This window comes from Ovis canadensis, chromosome 8 (genome assembly GCF_042477335.2).
Source record: "Ovis canadensis isolate MfBH-ARS-UI-01 breed Bighorn chromosome 8, ARS-UI_OviCan_v2, whole genome shotgun sequence".
Lineage (NCBI taxonomy): Eukaryota > Metazoa > Chordata > Mammalia > Artiodactyla > Bovidae > Ovis > Ovis canadensis.
In genome coordinates this window covers 74,964,767-74,983,975 of record NC_091252.1, presented here as the reverse complement: position 1 = coordinate 74,983,975, position 19,209 = coordinate 74,964,767, and the positions used below count along the sequence as shown (strand labels likewise).

The following is a 19,209-nucleotide window of genomic DNA, read 5'->3' as shown; positions in this document are numbered from 1 at the left end:
AAGGAAAGACATCACCCTCGTTTATTTGGAAGGGTTTAGGTTCAATCAGGAAGTTAGAATGTCCAGCATCAGGCAACAGGTAGCAGCAATAACGTGCTCTCTACGGGGATCAGGGTTCCACTGTGCTAAAAACTACCATCAGCAGGACACATACTCCTATGCGGCTTCTTATTCAGATTGTGCTGCCCACTGCCATCTTTTCAGTGGTTAAGGGTCAACCTGCTCCTTACCCATTGGAAAGGGATATACAGTACTTATAAGGAAACCTTTCATTTCATTCACTTTCAAGACTCTCTCCACTTCTGTGAGAACTATGCCTTCCTTGAAGGTGCAATGTCTAGCACAGTATCTGGAACATGGAAAGCACTCCATAATTGCATGTTGCATGAACGGATGGAATATGTTAACAGCCAAAGACATTTTAACCTTGGGGGCCTCTGCCAAAAATGGGATGGGTGACAACAGTTTCTTGCAATACTGCCCACCTCTGCTCTGCAGTGTTCTGAAAATAAAATGATCTCACATGCCATCCCCACTCAGAGTGGCCTGGGGCATTTCAGGATGTCAGTTCAGTATCCAGCTGCCACTGGAAAAGGCTTCATTTCCAATCTCCCTCCTAGACTTACTCATTGCAGTTCTCTAACACTCAAAGACACCCAGGTGGCTGGTTGGGGCAGGGACAGACAGAGAAGTCACATGTTGGTAGCAATAACCACTATGATGAAGCTGACAGTGAACCTCCCTGAGTGCTTACCCAGGACCTGGCACTGTGCTTGGAGGCTATGTGACTCACTTTACTTAACCCTCACGACAACCCTATAATGTAGGCATTATTGTTATTCCCACTTCAGATAGGAGGAAGTAAAACTTACTAGAGCTGAAGTAGCTTGCTCACGTTCAAAAAGATAGTAAGTAGCAAAGTCCAGACTTAAATTTCTGTCTGACTCTTAACCTCCACTCTACATCATGGGAATTTCTGGCCTGGACTGAGTCTCTGGATTTGTTTCAATTACTGTTTACACGTTGTCCTAAGTACTGAGAATTGAAAATTTCTAAATCTATTCTAGAATTGTGAATTCAAACAAATAGTATATTTCTGTGGTTCTAAGTGGTAAAGAAGCACCAAAAGAAATTCTTAATTCTATCTCTCTCAGTAAATTAATAAAGTATTAAACCTTAATAAATGATCACAACCAAGCAAAAGCATCTTCATCTGGAAAAGTCAGGGAAGAGGAGCTGGAAGCCGGGGAAGACAGTGAGGGGGACAGGGCCCCAGGGCAAGGGCGTGACAATCCACACAGTCCACCACTGGAAATAATACAATATTTCAGGAGTGTATCACCAACTGCAGCCTGCAATCTTATGGCCTGGAATGGGCCTTTCTACTGGAACTGAAAATGCTTTAAGGAATACATGGTTGAAACTCTGGAATGGAAGAAATGATTGACACTGGCTTGTTATAAAAAAGACTGCACGGACTTCTCTTGGATGTGGCAATAAAAACACAGACACATGCCAAGGCCCCACTTGTGGCACTGACTTGCTGGGTACTGATAAAACACCCAGATCCTCAGATTTTTATTATCAACAATCAAACTGCTCAATACCTTCGTAGTACACACCTAATGCATTCATTATCTGTGGATGTACATGTACTTCAGGTGTGTACACACACAGGATTAGTCCTGGGCTCGGTCATATACTCCTGCTTTTCCTTCTCTTGTCTCCCCATTCAAGAACTCTTCCACTCTTTTAGCCACTAACATTAAAAATAAGCTTCAGTGTTCATCTCAGATGTTTATTTCTCATAGCACTTGTGAGAGACATCTCCACACAAAAGTCCCAGCATCTCTTCAAACCCAATACACACAAATGCTTCATCTTCTTTCGTCTAAGGCCTGGTCCCTTCCCCAACTTTCTCCACTCCTGTTCATGATAATACCATTTACTTTGTCTAGACTAAGAGTGGGCCAACAAGGACACAGCTTTATCCTCCACAGTCAAGCTGTCTCCAAAGCTGTAATCTTCCCTTTAACATAATCTCTCACAGCTATTCCCACCTTTCAATCTCCACTGTCACCACTCAGCTGGTCCCTTTTCTCCTTGCATCTAGAATGGAGATTTAAGTTACACCTGCATAGCTTCCACCCCTTGCAAACAATTTTTCTCCCAAGAAACCATTGGCTTAAAAAAAAAGAAAAAAATTGCTAAATTCTTCAGTTCATCAACATGGCAAAGCTCTTTGTTATGGCTTGAAAGGACATCTGTAATCTGTTCTCCACGTACTTTACTCATTTTCCACTCGAGAACCTCTGCTCCAGCCCAATGGTTCTCTCAATTCTCCGTCTCCTGATCTTTTTATGAACCACCATTCCTTTGCTCACATTACTGCTTATCAACAAACACCTTACATAGTAGTTAGACCCTGAGTTTATCAAAGTCCACCACACCTCCTGATATCTGTCTTCACACTGCCTCCTTTGACTATCCAGGTCAAAGTGCCCTTTTCCTCCTTGGAAATGATAAGATGCTGCTTTATGTACATAATAGCCAGGTGATACCAGTTCTGTAGGTGATACTAGGGCCTTAGGTCTGGTAAAGTTAGTTACATTTTTATAAATACATCTTACATCCTAAGATTATAGATTGATGAGTAGCAAGAATTGATAGTACCCAGTACGAGTATGCAATGCATAAGTCTGGTTGGTTGGTGAACTGATTAAATGAAAGGAATTTGTCCATCATGAATAGAAAAAGGACAACTCTCCTCTCTTGTATCCTGTACCCTTGTACCCTCATTCATTTTCATAAAGAATACTTCCAGTCATGAAATGATAAAGATGTTTCCATCTTCTTTCCTCTATAACTATCCCCACACAGTAGAAAGATCATGTAACAAAATACAAATTCCATCTTCCATGAAACAATGACATACTTGTAACTGAACCAAAATATGAGGTCAGAAATAAAATGGAGAAATAGTAAATGGTGCAGCTCTGAAACTGGACAAAAAGCACAGGGGAGGTTGAGATGAAGTGCTAACAGAGAAAGAGTAATTTATTACTAAATAACCACACATTCTATACAACTTTCATCAAGAAGCAGAGTCTATTGAATGATCCCCTGAATTTGGGATAGCCTGACAAGTTATTTTGAAGAACAGAATGTGACTGAAGTGAGTTACTCAGTCCTAAGCTTAAGTCTCAAGAGAGAAGGGCCATGCAGCTCCATTCTCGCCATCTTTACTGCCATCCTGAAAACAGCATGTGAAAAAGCCCCGGCTAGTCTACTGGCACACGAAAGGATGTATAAACAGAGATAAGACATTCTAGCCAAGGCTCCCAAGGCCAACCAGTCTGCCAACTGTGAGATGTGTGAGATGCCATCCTAACCAACCAACTCATAGAACTGTGAGAAATTATGAATCATCACTGTTTCACACCACTATGTTTCAGAGTGGTCTGCCCAATAACAAAGGCTAAAAGACACAGAGGAGTAGGTGAAATTCCAGAAAACGAGTAAGACCAAATTCAGCTCACTTTCCCTGCTGAGAAAAACAAAATAGAAATAGCATCCATGAAATAAGAACAGGATGCTATTAAAAAGAACTTTAGGAAATTACAAATACAACACAGAACAGAAAACCTTAAACTCAGTAAAAATATTGGAATATAAAATCACAGAAATCTTCCAGAGAAACAAATGATAAAGAGATGAACAGAAGGACCAAAAACATACATAATGAAGCATCTCCTCCACCTCAAAAAAAAAAAAAAAGATCAGTCTAAGAGCTCCAACATCTGATTAACTGTTTTAGAGTTTAAAAAAAAAAAAAAAAGGGAAGAAAACGAAAATGGGAGTAAATCATCAAAGAAATAAATCAAAAGAAAATTTCCCCAAACTGAAGACTCTAAGTTTACAAAATCTTAAAGCTAAGAAAGCATCTTGCACAATGAATGGAAAAAGAGACTCACATCATCATGAAACTTCAGAATACTAGAAAGAGAAAATCTAAAAACCTTTGGAGAATAGGAAGGGGGGATAAAGGAACAGGAGTAAGAATAATATTAGATTTCTCAGTGGCAACTAGGGAAGACAGGAGTCAGTGAAGAAAAGCCTTCAAAACTCCAAAGGGAAAATAATTATAACTTGGAAGACTATACCCAGCCAACTACCAATCAAGTGTGAAGACAGAATCAAGATATTATCAGACTTTCAACATCTCAAAACATCTATTCCCAAGCCTCCTTTCTCAGAAAGCTCCTAAAAGATGCTTCTCAACAAACAGGAAATTAACCAAGAATAAAAAAGAAAGTATGAGATCAAGGAAGCAGAAAATAAAAAATAGGAAAGAGATGAAGGAATTTCCTAGGACACCTAAGTAGTACAGCTAGGTAGCACTTAAGTGCACCAGGATGGACAGGAGCAGGAAGGTGAAAGTGTCCACACAAAAAATTTCCAGAAAAAAATTCATAAAATGTTTGACAGGTATGTGGAAATGTTTTTGAAAGGTGGTTTGTAGAGTTGCTACAGAGTCAGAACTACCAACCAAAGCTTCAATAAAGGTTAAGCAATTATTAACTCTGATAAAAACAGAAGGTGTCCTGGAACACATGACTCTCTATACAGGAAATATATCTATACTCGCTGGCTCAGGATTACATACTCATAATAGCAAAATCATTAAGGATTCAACTAAGAATTGTGATGTATTCAACTAAGAATTCTGATGCATTATCCTGAGAGAAAGGGGAAGCTACAAGAAAGCATAAATCATCATCCACCTTAAAAGTAAATCAATACTTTACTTCTCTGGTGGGTAGAGGTAAAGAATCCACCTGCCAATATAGGAGACACAGGTTTGATCCCTGATCCAGGAAGACCCCACATACTACAAAGCAACTAAGCCCGTGAGCCCAACTTTTGAGCCTGTGCTCTAGAGTTGGGAGCTGAAACTACTGAGCCCAAATGTCATAACTACTGAAGTCCTCGAGCCCTGGAGCCCAGGCTCCACATTAAGAGAAGCCACCACAAGAAGCCCGCCCACGGCAACTACAGACTAGCCCCCGTTCACAGTAACTAGAGAAAAGCCTGCGCAGCAACAAAGACCCAACACAGCCAAAAAAAATTTTTTTTAATTTTTAAAGGTAAATCAATAAGTAATACCTAAAATTGGAGAATAAAGTTCTCAGTTTTAAAATTACGATCGTAAAAATCTGAAGTTAGTTAAGATTTGAGAGCGTCTCTGAGAAGTGAGACAGCAGGGAATGGTAGGAAGAAGTTAAGTGGGGATATATCCTTCTTACTATAGGCTTTCTCAGCACAGTTTTAAAGTTATAAATAGCTTATATGTCATATATCCCGTATTTATGTAAATTCAATAGTTTTACATGAATTGACAGAGTTCTCTGTCAACTGACCAGCCCTGTCATTCATTTCTCGGCTGCAATGCTCCAGTCTCTGTATGTTATCCACAGCACTAATAAGCTCCCCACCTCTTACTCTCGCATGTGTGTGCTTAGTCGCTCAGTCGTCTCCGACTTTTCGTGACCCCATGTACTGCAACCTGCCAGGCTCCTCTGTCCACAGGGATTCTCCAGGCAAGAATACTGGAGTGGGTTGCCATGGCCTCCTTCAGGTGATTGTCCCAACCCAGGGATCAAACCCAGGTCTTCAGCATTGCAGGCAGATTCTTTACGTTCTGAGCCAGCAAGGAAGCCCAAGAGTACTGGAGTGGGTAGCCTGTCCCTCCTCCAGGGGATCTTCCCAACCCTAGGAATCAAATCGGGGTCTCCTGCATTGCAGGCAGGTTCTTTACCAGCTGAGCTACCAGGGGAGCCACCTCTCACCACCAGAATAATGTCTGACTTTTCCTTTTGCTGCAATCAAGAAAGTCTCGCCTTTCACAAGTTTTAAGAATAATTCAACTCATCTAAAAACTCACTGTCTCTGACCCTCCTTTTCCTTTACTGTGTTATGTTTACAAGGATCAAAGAGAATATACTATAGCTTGCTGAGTATATTAACATAGATTTCAAAGGCAACTATTTTATAGCGAGTAAAACATTTTTATGCAATTGCTTCTCTAACTTTCTTCCCAGTTACTAAACACTACACATCCGAATCCTCTCTTCAAATGAGAGCAAGACGAAAACATAAAATTACCCACCAGGACCACTGTATACTTGGTATAGTGCGACATCAGAGTGAAGGATACCACCTCCACCACCTCACTGGGCAGAGCTGAAATATTCAAATGTTAGCTAGCTCCTGACTAGAACAAAGACACACCAGCAGTTAAAATGAAGCCCGAACACAGCCATCCCTTCTCGTTGGCTTTTCACTTCTCACACACAGAAAACCGGCAAGGTGAGTGAACACCTATACCTTGAAGGTGACAGGGAACATCGTATTCGATCTCATCGTGTCTCGAGGGGCTTAAGAACAGAGTGCCGTCCACCAGCGGGAACTGCTCGAACACCGGGAGCGCCCGGTGGCACAGGGCGCAGTTCACCACGTTCCTGTGGCTGGCGCTCAGGGCTGCCAGGATGAACTTGCGCAGGTCCTCGCCCTGGCCCATCTGGGCATCGTCCTCCATCCGCACGTGGAAAGTGTTCAGCTTGTGCCGGGGGATGTGAGTCAGGAGCTCGGACAGGTCCAGGCGCCGGAGGAACTGCACCGGCGCATCGAAGTGGCCCCCTCTATGAACCGACAACCCCGCCGGACTGTAGTCAAAGTGGGCGTTTCGGAACACGTGGCCCCCGGCCAGGGCCTTTTTGTGAGGCTCCAGGTGGATGGCGTTCTTAAGGAACTCCCCGAGGTACCTGGAGGAGCGGGGGCCGCTGAAGTGGGCGGGGGAGAGGATGGAGTAGCCGGTGGGCGGGGACTGGCCCGGGGAGCCGCAAGGCGAGCGCGCCCCGTAGACTGCCGCGCCGGCCCCGGCACCGCCCTTCTCCTGCGAGTTCTGCCGGTCCATGGAGTGCCGGCGGGGCAGGTCGTGGCTCAGGCCTTTCTGGGGCTTGGGGGGCGGCCGGCACTTCTTGGCCTCCTCCACAGCCTCGCCGGGGGGCCTCCCAGTGTTCTTCTCCGACCCCGACTTCTTCTTCTTCTCATCCTGCATCCGCTTCACCTGGTACCAGTCCGTGTCCTTCTTCAGGTGGCCCTGGCCGCAGCGGCAGGAGCAGAAGCGGAAGGCCAGGTCGTAGCCCTTCTTGGTCCACATGTTCTGGCGGCACTGCTTCTCGTTCCAGCTCCGGGCCCGGCCGATGCAGTTGAACTGGACCAGGATGCTGCTCTCCCACTCGTAGAAGCACTGCAGGTGCATCCAGGTGCTGTGCGGGCAGTGCTCGTTGTTGCACACCACCTTCTGGTAGTCGTCTTTCTCCAGGTCCACCGGCCTCCCGAAGCTGCAGATCAGGGGCGTTGCACAAGGGGCTTCTGGGGAGAAGCACAGAGAGAGAGAGTCAGCTGGCGCGCTGTGCGATTCCAGCCGACGCCAAGAGTGAGATCAAAGCTCACTCACCATCCCGCCTGAGCCCATTCACGCCAAAGCACGTTTCTGGTGTGGGGATTCCCACTGCTGGAATAACACCAGACGGGGTTAGAAAACGTTCACCGCTTTCTTTTGGTGGGATGTTGTACCAAGGGAATTTATTCTGTGATATTTGTTATCAGCTGAAAAAACCATTAAGCTTCAAAAAGCCCAAATCCTTCACAGTGCAATTAGCTGCACATCATTACTTGCAACAGTGTAGTATGAGGTCTTCCTGAGACATGAGTGTAATGACAGGCAGTTTCAGGGTTTTTTTAAAAATGAATCACTCCGCTGAACTATAAAATATGATGCAGCTAGGGAACCAACAAGAGGGCTTCCCTGGTGGCTCAACTGTAAAGAATCTGCCGGCCAAGCAGGAGATGTGGGTTCCACCCCTGGGTCACGAAGATCCCCTGGAGGAGGACATGGAAACCCACTGCAGTATTCTTGCCTGGAGAATCCCATGGACAGGGGAGCCTGGTGGACTACAGTTCATAAAGTGGCAAAGAGTTGGACACAACTTAGCAACTAAATAACACTAACAATTGAACCAACAAGTTCAGATGGTAGCTCCAAAAGGGCTCTCAAACCCTTTCTCATAGGGTTGTGTAATCCTGAATACCATGGAGAAAATAAAACAGACTTGCCTCATCCCCAGCACTCTAGAATGGTCTGATACCAAATGGTGGGATGTTTGATTAAACTGACTGTTGGTCTTCATGCCAGTTCATGAAGAAAAAAACAAAACAAAACAATTCTCATTAAGCCATGAGGACAGCAAGCAGGAACACAAGGTATCTCTACCCACAGGGTGTACAAAAGGCCAAGCAGGTTCCCAGAAGGGAGGTAAAACTTGGTAACACAGAATAGACCCCATTTCTTAAGAAGTAAATAAGATTTATGAACATTTGGAAGCTATGCAGTTTCCCTAAACCTTCCCAGCATCCCCACTGCCCACCGATGACAAGTACAACATGCCACCAAACAAAGTAATGCCAATGATGGGGCCCAAAAAGCCATGGCCCTCTATGGTACAATCATCCCCTTCAGTGTGGGATTCCAGGAACTCAGCAAAATGGCCCAAACTGACTTATCCACCTCCGTGATTACCATGGCTTCCCCATCTACCTCCTGGGAGTCACAACACTTCATCTTCACTTGTTCAAACCCCATGTGCCCAGTGTAGCAATTTGCAGCATGAACTCTGCAGCTGGACTGCCTGGGTGAGAACTCTAGCAGTACCACCGATGAGCTGTGTGCTCGCGGGCAGGCTACTACTTCTCTTTGCGTCAGCTTCCTCTGTATAAAATGCAGGTGTCAACTGAATGGACCTTATACGGTTCTTAAAAGGATGAAATATATGGATACACAGGTGGTGCTTAGAGCAGAGCCTGGCATGCAGTAAACCACCTCTGCTTCCTCCCATTCTTCAAGGCCCACCGCTAGACACCAGGACTCCCCTCTTCCCTTGCATCCTAATCCCCCACTCTCAGGAAGGCTCTGATCTGAACCTTATCTGAGTCCACACTGTGGTCTCATCAGGTGATGACTTAGGTGAGGATGCCTATTACACTTATCTGATTTCCTGGCACCACTGGGCTCAGGTCTTGCACACATCCAGTGCTGCATAAAGGCTCACTAAAAAGACACTGGCACATGAAACCCACACATGATAAGCAGAGCGGAAGGAAGAGAGAAGGCTGTGATCCTAGCATGAAGACTAGGGTAGGGAAGCACACTGAAAAGAAGCGTGGTGTGTGCACTGGGTAAATTAACTGTAGTCACCTAGGCTCCAGGTGACATTTTAAAACACAGTATTTCAAAATGTTAATTAGTCAATTAAACAAAGTTCAGTGGCTTTTATCGTCAATCCTGCAGAGGAACAGCTTTGAAGGGAGCAACTCTGAAATGTACCAGCAAAAACCTAAGTGATATTAACCCAGGACTAAGGAAATCAAATTTAAGAATGACCCAGGAGTACCTCTGCATTCACAATATCTAAAACTTTACATTTTAAATGTTGAGATTGACTTGATGTTTCTTTTAAAAGTATTTTTCACATTAAAGAAAGGTAGACCAAAAGGGGAAAAATTATTCTTACATCTTTTTTAAGTTCCAAATGCATATCATTCAGCCAATCCTGAGCACTTCCTACATATCATGTCTTTGGACTTGGAAAGATTGGCAAGCCATGTTAAGAGCTCTAAAGACGTTCGTGCCGGGACCACATGCACAGAGGAGGGAACACAGCTCCACGTCCCTGTCCCTCTAACACCGTCTGTCTTCATCACAGCCATTCCCACCTATTTCTCCAGGTGGGACTCCACAACAAAGTGTCTCCACTCCAACCTGCCAGCTCGGCTGGTTCACATGGCAGCCACTTTGATGGGCCTTATGGTTAGACCTCAAAAACATATATAAAGCCAAGTGTATGCATGCTAACATGCTTCAGTCATATCCAACTCTCTGCAACCCTATGGACTGTAGCCCACTAGGCTCCTCTGTCCATGGGATTCTCCGGGCAAGAATACTGGAATGGGGTTGCCATTTCCTTCTCAAAGAGATCTTCCCGACCCAGGGATCGAACCCAGGTATCCTGCATTGGCAGGCAGGCAGGTTCATTACCACTAGCGCCACCTGGGAAGTGCTAAATATGGCATTAACATGCATGCCTGCATGCGAAGATATAAAGCCAGGGCTTGTTTAACACCAAACATATGCAACAGACACCCTGCCCCGTTACATACCTCCAGCCTTAGGGCGAGGCTCTGAGGAACAGAGTGAGGAATAGGGGAACTTTGGGAAAGGGCCTCTGACAAACCTTCTGTATCTACACAGCCTTCTTTTTCTTCCCCCCTTTTCTTTTTCTTACACAGGCTTCTAGTGAAGCCATGGAGGGCTTGCCTTTCTGCTCAAAGACACGATTTCCTTCAGGATTTGTTTGGAAAGGCAGCTGGGAAGAATGAAAGGGGTGTGGGTACCCATTCCACCACTGACTAGCTGTTTGACTTGGAGTAGTTTCCTCATCTGTAAAGTAAGGCTACAGATGCTTGCGCGCACTCACCTCAAATGCGGGTGGAAGCGCTTCGTGACAGTAAAGTTCCATAAAAACTCTTCTAAATGTAGTGCTCCCCCATTAATGCAAGCTGCTCCGAGACATTTAGAAAGTAAGTCAATAAATGCATAATGCCATGCCTTTTTTTCAGTTTCCTAAGTTTTGCAATTTACTGAAACATATAGCAAACGTTCTTTTAACTGTAAAAAACAGCACTAGTGGCATTCAAATATCACACCTATAACAAAATTTGCCACATTATAGAACGTATTTGATTGTTTCCTAAAAGCTACTTCTAAATTTAGAAAATTCTTAGCTATTAAGAACAGTAGTCCCACAAAGGTATAAATGAGGGGAAATGAGGAGAAGGGAACCCTCACTTCAGTGAGGGCCTCTGTTATGCACAACCCTCGGGACTTTTGTCTGAGCTGTGTTGCCTAACAAGCAAAATGAGAAAAGGTTCCTTCATACGAAGACAGTATAGTTTTAAAAAACGTATAGGAACTCTCCAGTACATGTTTTTACGGCTTCACCATCAAATATCTCACACTCAATTTCTCCCTGTCCAAGTGAAAATAATCAGGGCTCACCTCATTCTGCTCCCTGCTAGCTCAGTTGGTAAAGAATCCACTTGCAATGCAGGAGACCCCAGTTCGATTCCTGGGTCAGGTAGATCCCCTAGAGACGGGATAGGCTACCCACTCCATTATTCTTGGGCTTCCCTTGTGGCTCAGCTGGTAAAGAATCAGCCTGCAACCAATGCAGGAGACCTAGGTTCGATCCCTGGGTTGGAAGATCCCCTGGAGAAGGGAAAGGCTACCCACTCCAGTATTCTGGCTAGAGTTGGACACGACTGAGCTACTTTCACTTCTACTTTCACCCCATTCTGGGCAAAAATCTCAAGTCATTTCCAGTCTGGACAATAAGATACGGAGGCTGACATCACTTGGGCAACATCTGTCCCTCTCCATCTCATCCTGTATCCTTCCTCCCACCTCAGGCCTTGGTGTCCCCCTCCCCAACTCCACCCCCGGCACCTAATGAAAGGGAAGGATCTGACAGCGGCCATTTACACTGCCTTTCCAACCAACCCAAAGTTCTTGATGATAAACTCGTTCACACTCACAGGAACCCCCAAACCAGACACTGCTGTTTTCAGCTTCTTAACTGTGAAATTAACTGTTCTCACAGCTCTTAAAATAATTTCAAGCACAGGCAGGTGGGGAGTTTGGCGGGGTAGAGAGGTTTCTGAAGTCATGTGAGGCTTTTCAGACAAAGCCTAAGGTAGGGATTCGGTCACACTCATCCTTGCAAATCCACTACGGTGAAAACTGTGTCACATGTCTAATAAATGTCTTGGGGAAGGCAATTTAGGGCCCAGTCAGATTTAGAAGTCTGCAGTGATGGAGTGCTGGAGGAGGGAAGGTGGGGGAAGGTGGCCCCCAGGGAGCTCAGCCCCCTGTCTGAGTCTTCGAGACTCAGCCAGGAGCCCCTCTCGGGCACCGCCTGGCCCTCACACTCACTTCCTCAAACTTACCAATCTATTCTACCTTCCTTCAGCATCCAGGTACCAAATGCAAACTTTAAGGTTTCTGAACAACTGTTTTATGATACAGGTCTGTTCCATACAGTAATTCCTCTTAGTGGGAGCACACCCTCTTGTCTGAAGAGCAAGTTCCCCTGGGGGGACGACTGTTCTGACCTGAGGATGCTCATCTATCTCCAAGCTTCCTGAGGGGCTGGAGCACGGTGATTGAGGATATGGACTCTGGAGCCAGCCAACCAGCCTGGATTGACTTGCAACTCTAAACTTAGCAGTTTTAAGACCTCTGACTAGTCACTTCAACCTCCCTGGGCTTCTTTCTTCTCATCTGTAAAATGGCAGCGACAAGAGTGAGCACCTACCTCAAAGGGTTGCCGTGAATATCAAAGGAGTTATTAAGGCAGTTTAAATGGTGCCCGGCCCATAATGAGCACAATTTAAATACACGCAATTATTATTAAAAGCCCTATCACTTTATATTACTTGATGTAGAAACAAAAGGACCTTATTTAGAGCAAAGCTACAACCAGGAAGTGACCAACCTCCTTTCTCCATCTGTAGGTAAGTGCAAAAAATAAGTGCTTTCCCCCCACAAACAAAGCAGGGTGGCATGCATGAAATAAGTCACTAAATATGTACTGACAAGTTTTAAAGAAGCAGAAGGAAAATTCTGTTCTCCTAGCCCGTTAAAGATCTTCTATTCAGTGTCAGCCAAGTACCTTGCTATATGTAGTTTTCAACCTAAAAAGATCTTTTCCACGCCTGGGTAACTGGGATTCACAAAAAGCATGGCTGCCTTTGATTCATGAGATGTGTTCCTAAAGAACTTACATAATTCAAGACTGATTATCTCACAGTCTGCGGGCGGAGTATGGGGAATGCATCCTCGGAACGCATAAATCCGCAGCTCAGCCGCTGTGCTGTTTTTGGTTTACTGCTGCTTTTTAATATCAGAATTATCTCTAATATTTCTCAGTTGTACCTCATAAATTGACAGCATGGCATAGCACAGTGTTTTATCCTATTTCTGTTCCAAAGTTACAGATTTTCAGGATGTTTTCCAGCATGAGTATTATAAGCACAACTCGGTTACTCTGAATGCTGTAATAAAGGTTAGAGTTATAAGCTAATTTGAAAATAATAACACAAATGTCACTTAAATCCATGAAGAATATCTGTAAGCAACAAGAGTTCACATAATATTGCCAAGAGTTAGAAGGTATTTCTCTTAAAAAGAAAAGGATGTGACATTGGGTAACAAAGCATTTTTACAATTCAGTTGACCTGCTGGCTTTGAAAACATGAGATAGCCTGATGCATAATTTGGGGGAATGTGCCTGCCAAAACTTTGCACATAACGTGAAACTTTTATTATCACTTATGTATCATTAGTTGAAATTTGCATAATTCAATCTGCATACAATGGGATCATGTGATACTAAGAAAAAAATTAGCAGACTGCCTTTTCTCCTGCCTGGAGATTTAGATCTTGAGGGCACTAAATCACAGAGAACTACACAGCACCCTGGCATTTCATGTACTGCATGCACTCACTCTGAAGACTGGTCCATGAGCTCTCGGAACCAATCCACAATATCACAGGATGCAGACAGAACTCCAGGTTAAGTATATGTGTATATGCACATGTGTCTGAATGTGTGCACATATATAACAACAGAGAGACTGCCCAGCTATTAAACCATCCCACTGTTGAGACTCCAGAAAAGACTTCATGTTATCCTCCACTTCAGTTCAGTTCAGTTCAGTCGCTCAGTCGTGTCCGACTCTTTGCGACCCTATGAATCGCAGCACGCCAGGCCTCCCTGTCCATCACCATCTCCCAGAGTTCACTCAGACTCACGGCCATCGAGTCCGTGATGCCATCCAGCCATCTCATCCTGGGTCGTCCCCTTCTCCTCCTGCCCCCAATCCCTCCCAGCATCAGAGTCTTTTCCAATGAGTCAATTCTTCTCATGAGGTGGCCAAAGTACTGGAGTTTCAGCTTTAGCATCATTCCTTCCAAAGAAATCCCGGGGTTGATCTCCTTTAGAATGGACTGGTTGGATCTCCTTGCAGTCCAAGGGACTCTCAAGAGTCTTCTCCAACACCACAGTTCAAAAGCATCAATTCTTTGGCGCTCAGCTTTCTTCACAGTCCAACTCTCACATCCATACATGACCACAGGAAAAACCATAGCCTTGACTAGACAGACCTTAGTCAGCAAAGTAATGTCTCTGCTTTTGAATATATTATCTAGGTTGGTCATAACTTTTCTTCCAAGGAGTAAGTGTCTTTTAATTTCATGGCTGTAATCACCATCTGCAGTGATTTTGGAGCCCAAAAAAATAAAGTCTGACACTGTTTCTACTGTTTCCCCATCTATTTCCGATGAAGTGATGGGACCAGATGCCATGATCTTCGTTTTCTGAATGTTGAGCTTTTAAGCCAACTTTTCACTCTCCTCTTTCACTTTCATCAAGAGGCTTTTTAGCTCCTCTTCACTGTCTGCCATAAGGGTGGTGTCATCTGCATATCTGAGGTTATTGATATTTCTCCCAGCAATCTTGATTCCAGCTTGTGTTTCTTCCAGTCCAGTGTTTCTCACGATGTACTCTGCATAGAAGTTAAATAAGCAGGGTGACAATATACAGCCTTAACGGACTCCTTTTCCTATTTGGAACCAGTCTGTTGTTCCATGTCTAGTTCTAACTGTTGCTTCCTGACCTGCATATAGATTTCTCAAGAGGCAGGTTAGGTGGTCTGGTATTCCCATCTCTTTCAGAATTTTCCACAGTTTATTGTGATCCACACAGTCAAAGTCTTTGGCATAGTCAATAAAGCAGAAATAGATGTTTTTCTGGAACTCTCTTGCTTTTCCCATGATCCAGCGGATATTGGCAATTTGATCTCTGGTTCCTCTGCCTTTTCTAAAACCAGCTTGAACATCAGGGAGTTCACGGTTCACATATTGCTGAAGTCTGGCTTGGGGAACAGTACTATAATCCAATTTTAAAGCATTTGCCTTGCTTCCATGAAACACTAAAGAACCTGATTCTGATTATCCCTGTCAATGGCCTTCCCTTTGCGTGCACAAATATTCCAAATACAGCCATAATCAAAACTCCAAAATAATATCTTTATATGTGATTGCCATTTACCACCTAAGTTATAAGTACAGTGTCCCAAAAATGTTGGCTCACTTCTCTCTTGGTGCATCCAGAATGGTGCCTGAAGACCAAAGGCCACAGTGGAGTTGGGCCCTCCCCTTGCCTATGGATTCCCGAAGGCCTCAGCTGAAAAGACAAATGGCTTCACCTCCCCCTAGTCTGTCCAACGGGTAAAACATTCAGCTGTGTGATCAACTGGCAACAGGGGTCATCTGCAGACAAGACACCCATCAGAAAATATGCCCACAACTCACTGCTGTTTAATACCGTCCAAACATTCTTCTGAGAGAAACAATTTTTAGGAAAGATGTCAAAGATGATGTTCACAGTCTTCTAGATCTGAGCTCCAGTGGGGTGGTCTAGCCTGCAGTGTCTTATTAAACCAGTACAGGGATTCTTGTTATGAAGTGTAAATGCCTTTTAGATGCATCGCGCCCTGTTCAAGTACTTATTCATACGCCAGGACCCTGGAGGCATCTGAGTGTGTCAGCCTTGCACCAGGTAAAAGCTATCTCTTAGTAAAGCCAGGTGTCACAGGGCTGGTTACCTGGACCACACTGTTTTATTCCCTGGACAGGCTGCTTTTAATGGTGCATATGCATGCATGCTCAGTTGCTCAGTCGTGTCCGACTCTTTGTGACCCCATGGACTGTAGCCCGCCAGGCTCCTCTGTCCATGGGATTTTCCAGGCAAGAATACTGCAGTGGGTTGCCATGCCCTCCTCCAAGGGATCTTCCTGACCCAGGGATTCAAACCCATGTCTCTTACAGTATGAAGGTATTACATGCATTGGCAGGTGAATTCTCTACCACTAGTGCCACCTGGGAAGCCCCTTAATGATGTGAGCAGGCCTAATAAATCTGTTTTATTTATGAAAGGATATTGTCATGGACATTGCTCAGTATTTTATAACATTTTGTAAGTCACTGGTTTTGTTTTGCTTTGTTTTCTTATCTGATGGACCCTGGAGTGCAGACCTCTGCTTCTGTTTGCCTCTTCCCTCCATGTACTAGAAATCTGAAAGCCACATTTGTGACCTACCTCTTGCAATGCCCCAAGATATCCATTATTTTTCCTAACAGTGTCATCCCTATTACTAATATTCTCACTTATTTATTATTTATTATAGTATTACATGTATTTTTGAAAGCCAGTTTATTTGTAGAAGGAGAAGGCTATAAATGATCAAAACAAAAATCCATTCCCCACATTTTCCCATAAAGTTCAAACCAGCTTTGCCTAATTCATATCAAACTGTGGACTTTGGGGTGGGAGCAGATGCTCTCCTCCCTCCTCATTTTCCAAAGTCAGCCAGAAAAGGATGCAAACTGAGAGAAGAGGCCAGTGCTGACCCACGGAGCCCAGGAGCCCCACAGACACAGCCCCTTCAGGAAGGGCTGGCTGCGGCATAAGCACTGAGTCCTGGCGCCGCCGTGCTCACCAGCTCCACACTCACTCCTTCTCCTGGGCTCAGCCCCTTCAGCTTCCCACTCTGCTCTTCATGCCCAGCCATCCACCTGTTCCCAACCAGCCTGGTGTCTCTCAGGCACATCCCAGGCTGACTCCTGCTGCTCAGAGCTCTGCCAGCCAATCCAGCCCCTCCGGCCTCCTTGTCCCGCCTGGACCAGGCAGGTGCCTCCTCCGTCATCTGCTCCCAGCCTCACCGGTGAAGCGAGACATGGTGAAGTGGGCTCTGGCGCCTGCCAACTCCACCCCACCTCATCTTCTTCCGGGAAGAGGAGATCCTGTCTGCAGGGCTCTAAACCACAAAGCCTAGACTCTGTCATCCCCGTGTGGGCCCAGCCTTGTCTCCACTCAGCTCTTACCAACAGCAGCCTCTTTACTTCTTCCCACTCCTCCCTCACCTAGCAAACCCAGGAATTCATTTCTGACAAACCGCATGTTCCCTGCAGAGATCAGCACTAAGGGAGAGGCAGACAAAAGAGCAGTGAACCGCGAAATGGCAAGTATTACAGATGTGGCCACACAATCTGAACCTGCTGCGAGGTTACATCACCACTGACAGCTACAAGAGTCCAACCAACTTCACCTTCTAAGGATGAACGTGTTAGTTGCTCAGTTGTGTTTGGCTCCTTGCGACCCTATGGAGAGGGTAGCCATTCCCTTCTCCAAGGGATATTCCCCACCCAGGGATCGAACCCAGGTCTCCTGCATTGCAGGCAGATTCTTTACCATCTGAGCCCCTACAAGATCCGCAAGTGGAAAAAATGCCAGTGTAAAACCTAACAGCAAGAATAGCAGATTACTATAGCCATCGAGCCTTTATTAATGGCATTAGCAATTATAATGACAACTTGTTTTAATAATAAAAGTCATGTCCATTGGTATACTAATTATAGATACATGTATTCACATGTAAGAATATAAGAAAAAAACAAGTTTATAACATGCCAACTGAAATAAGGCACACAGTCATACATAGGTGTACATGAGTGTGTCTATGAATAACCAGATATCACCCTAACAGTGTAATTTCATACACATGCATGTTTACACGCATACACACCTACTCTAGATGCAACATTACTTCCACAGTGAACAACAACAAAAGACCCTGGCTTTTGCTAACCAAGTTCTTCAACAGTTAAATTTTAGCCTCAAGATCCACGGTGAACGCCAGACTTTTTGGCAATTACAATTGCCAGTAAACAACTATCAGTTTTACAGCTTGCTCCTGCTCGTGTCACTCTTTGAATATTGCCAGCCTAGCATTAGCCTCGGCAGGGATCTGTCAACAGCTTTTGGAATTCTGACCACATTCTCCAAGATATTAATCTTCCCTTGCCTTCCTCCCTGGCATCAATGCAAATTCAGTGAGCATCTTCTCCTTGCAGTGACATGGGGTTTTGAGGCCTGCAGGTCCAGTAGGTTTGCTTCATCTTTTTTTACAGACACTGGAGCAGAAAAGGATGATGAAAAATATAGAAAAATATACACAAGTAAGTATCTGAAACCAGGATATACTGATAACGCTCTGTGCACTGATGTGATGTCTTCAGCAGTTCCACTTTCCTCCTCTGCTCCTGGGATGAATCAGGGAATGTCAATATAGTACATAACCCTGAATTTCTGCCATCCTCAAGACTGATCATGAACACAGTAAAGGTTTATTTATCATCTGCAAATATTATGGATTAGAGGCCAGATTTATTTTCCAGATTTTTTTTTAATAAGCATGTCCAGATATGTAGATGTCTAACACTGGTTTACTAGGTCTGACACACTAAAGTTTTGGAATCTACTATAAAGAAGTCAAATACTGGATAACATGAGCACTTGATTACAGGTCTCTAGAGATCTGGACATTTGCAAAACAGAATAGTTATATTCTCAAAATGCTGTAAAACTATACAGGCAAACTTTACACAGGAAATATTTCAAACTAATCTGGTCTCTGAACGAGGCAGTTTTCTTAGCAGATTTATTATACTTAATTAATTAAAGAAACAGCTTTCAAATTTTCCAGAATACTAATAAACACTCATTTGAGCAAATGTATGGCTTCTATTAATAGTTATTATTTAATAAAGACCCTGTTCTAGGGGACAAAATAAACATACCAGGGTTTGTCTCAGGGTTAAACACTTATTACAAAAGAAAAACACACCGGGTCTCTGAAAATCAGCTAATTACAAGTCAACTCAATAACACTTCTGAACACCTGTTGTGTGCCCAGTCCAGAGCTTCATATAGGGACTGCAAATGATGAATAAATTTGTTAGCCACGCTTTCCTGTGTCTTTGAGTATCTTATACTTTTTTGTTGAAAACTAGACACTTTTACTAACAGTGGCAACTCTGAAAATCAGAGTGGCAACTCTGAAAATCAGATTTTCCCTCCTTCCAGTATGCTGCTGCTGTTGTTACTGCTGTTTGTTTGTTTAGTGACT

At 44.2% G+C, this 19,209-nt stretch overlaps 1 protein-coding gene across 1 annotated transcript in view; it reads right to left on the bottom strand.

The window, feature by feature from the left end:
- Positions 1–19,209, bottom strand: part of HECA (hdc homolog, cell cycle regulator) — a 44,835-nt gene that overhangs the window by 7,259 nt on the left and 18,367 nt on the right. Inside the window, exon 2 of the mRNA XM_069598549.1 lies at positions 6,388–7,437. Coding sequence (XP_069454650.1) covers positions 6,388–7,437 — 1,050 coding nt within the window. The remainder of the gene's footprint in view (positions 1–6,387; positions 7,438–19,209) is intronic.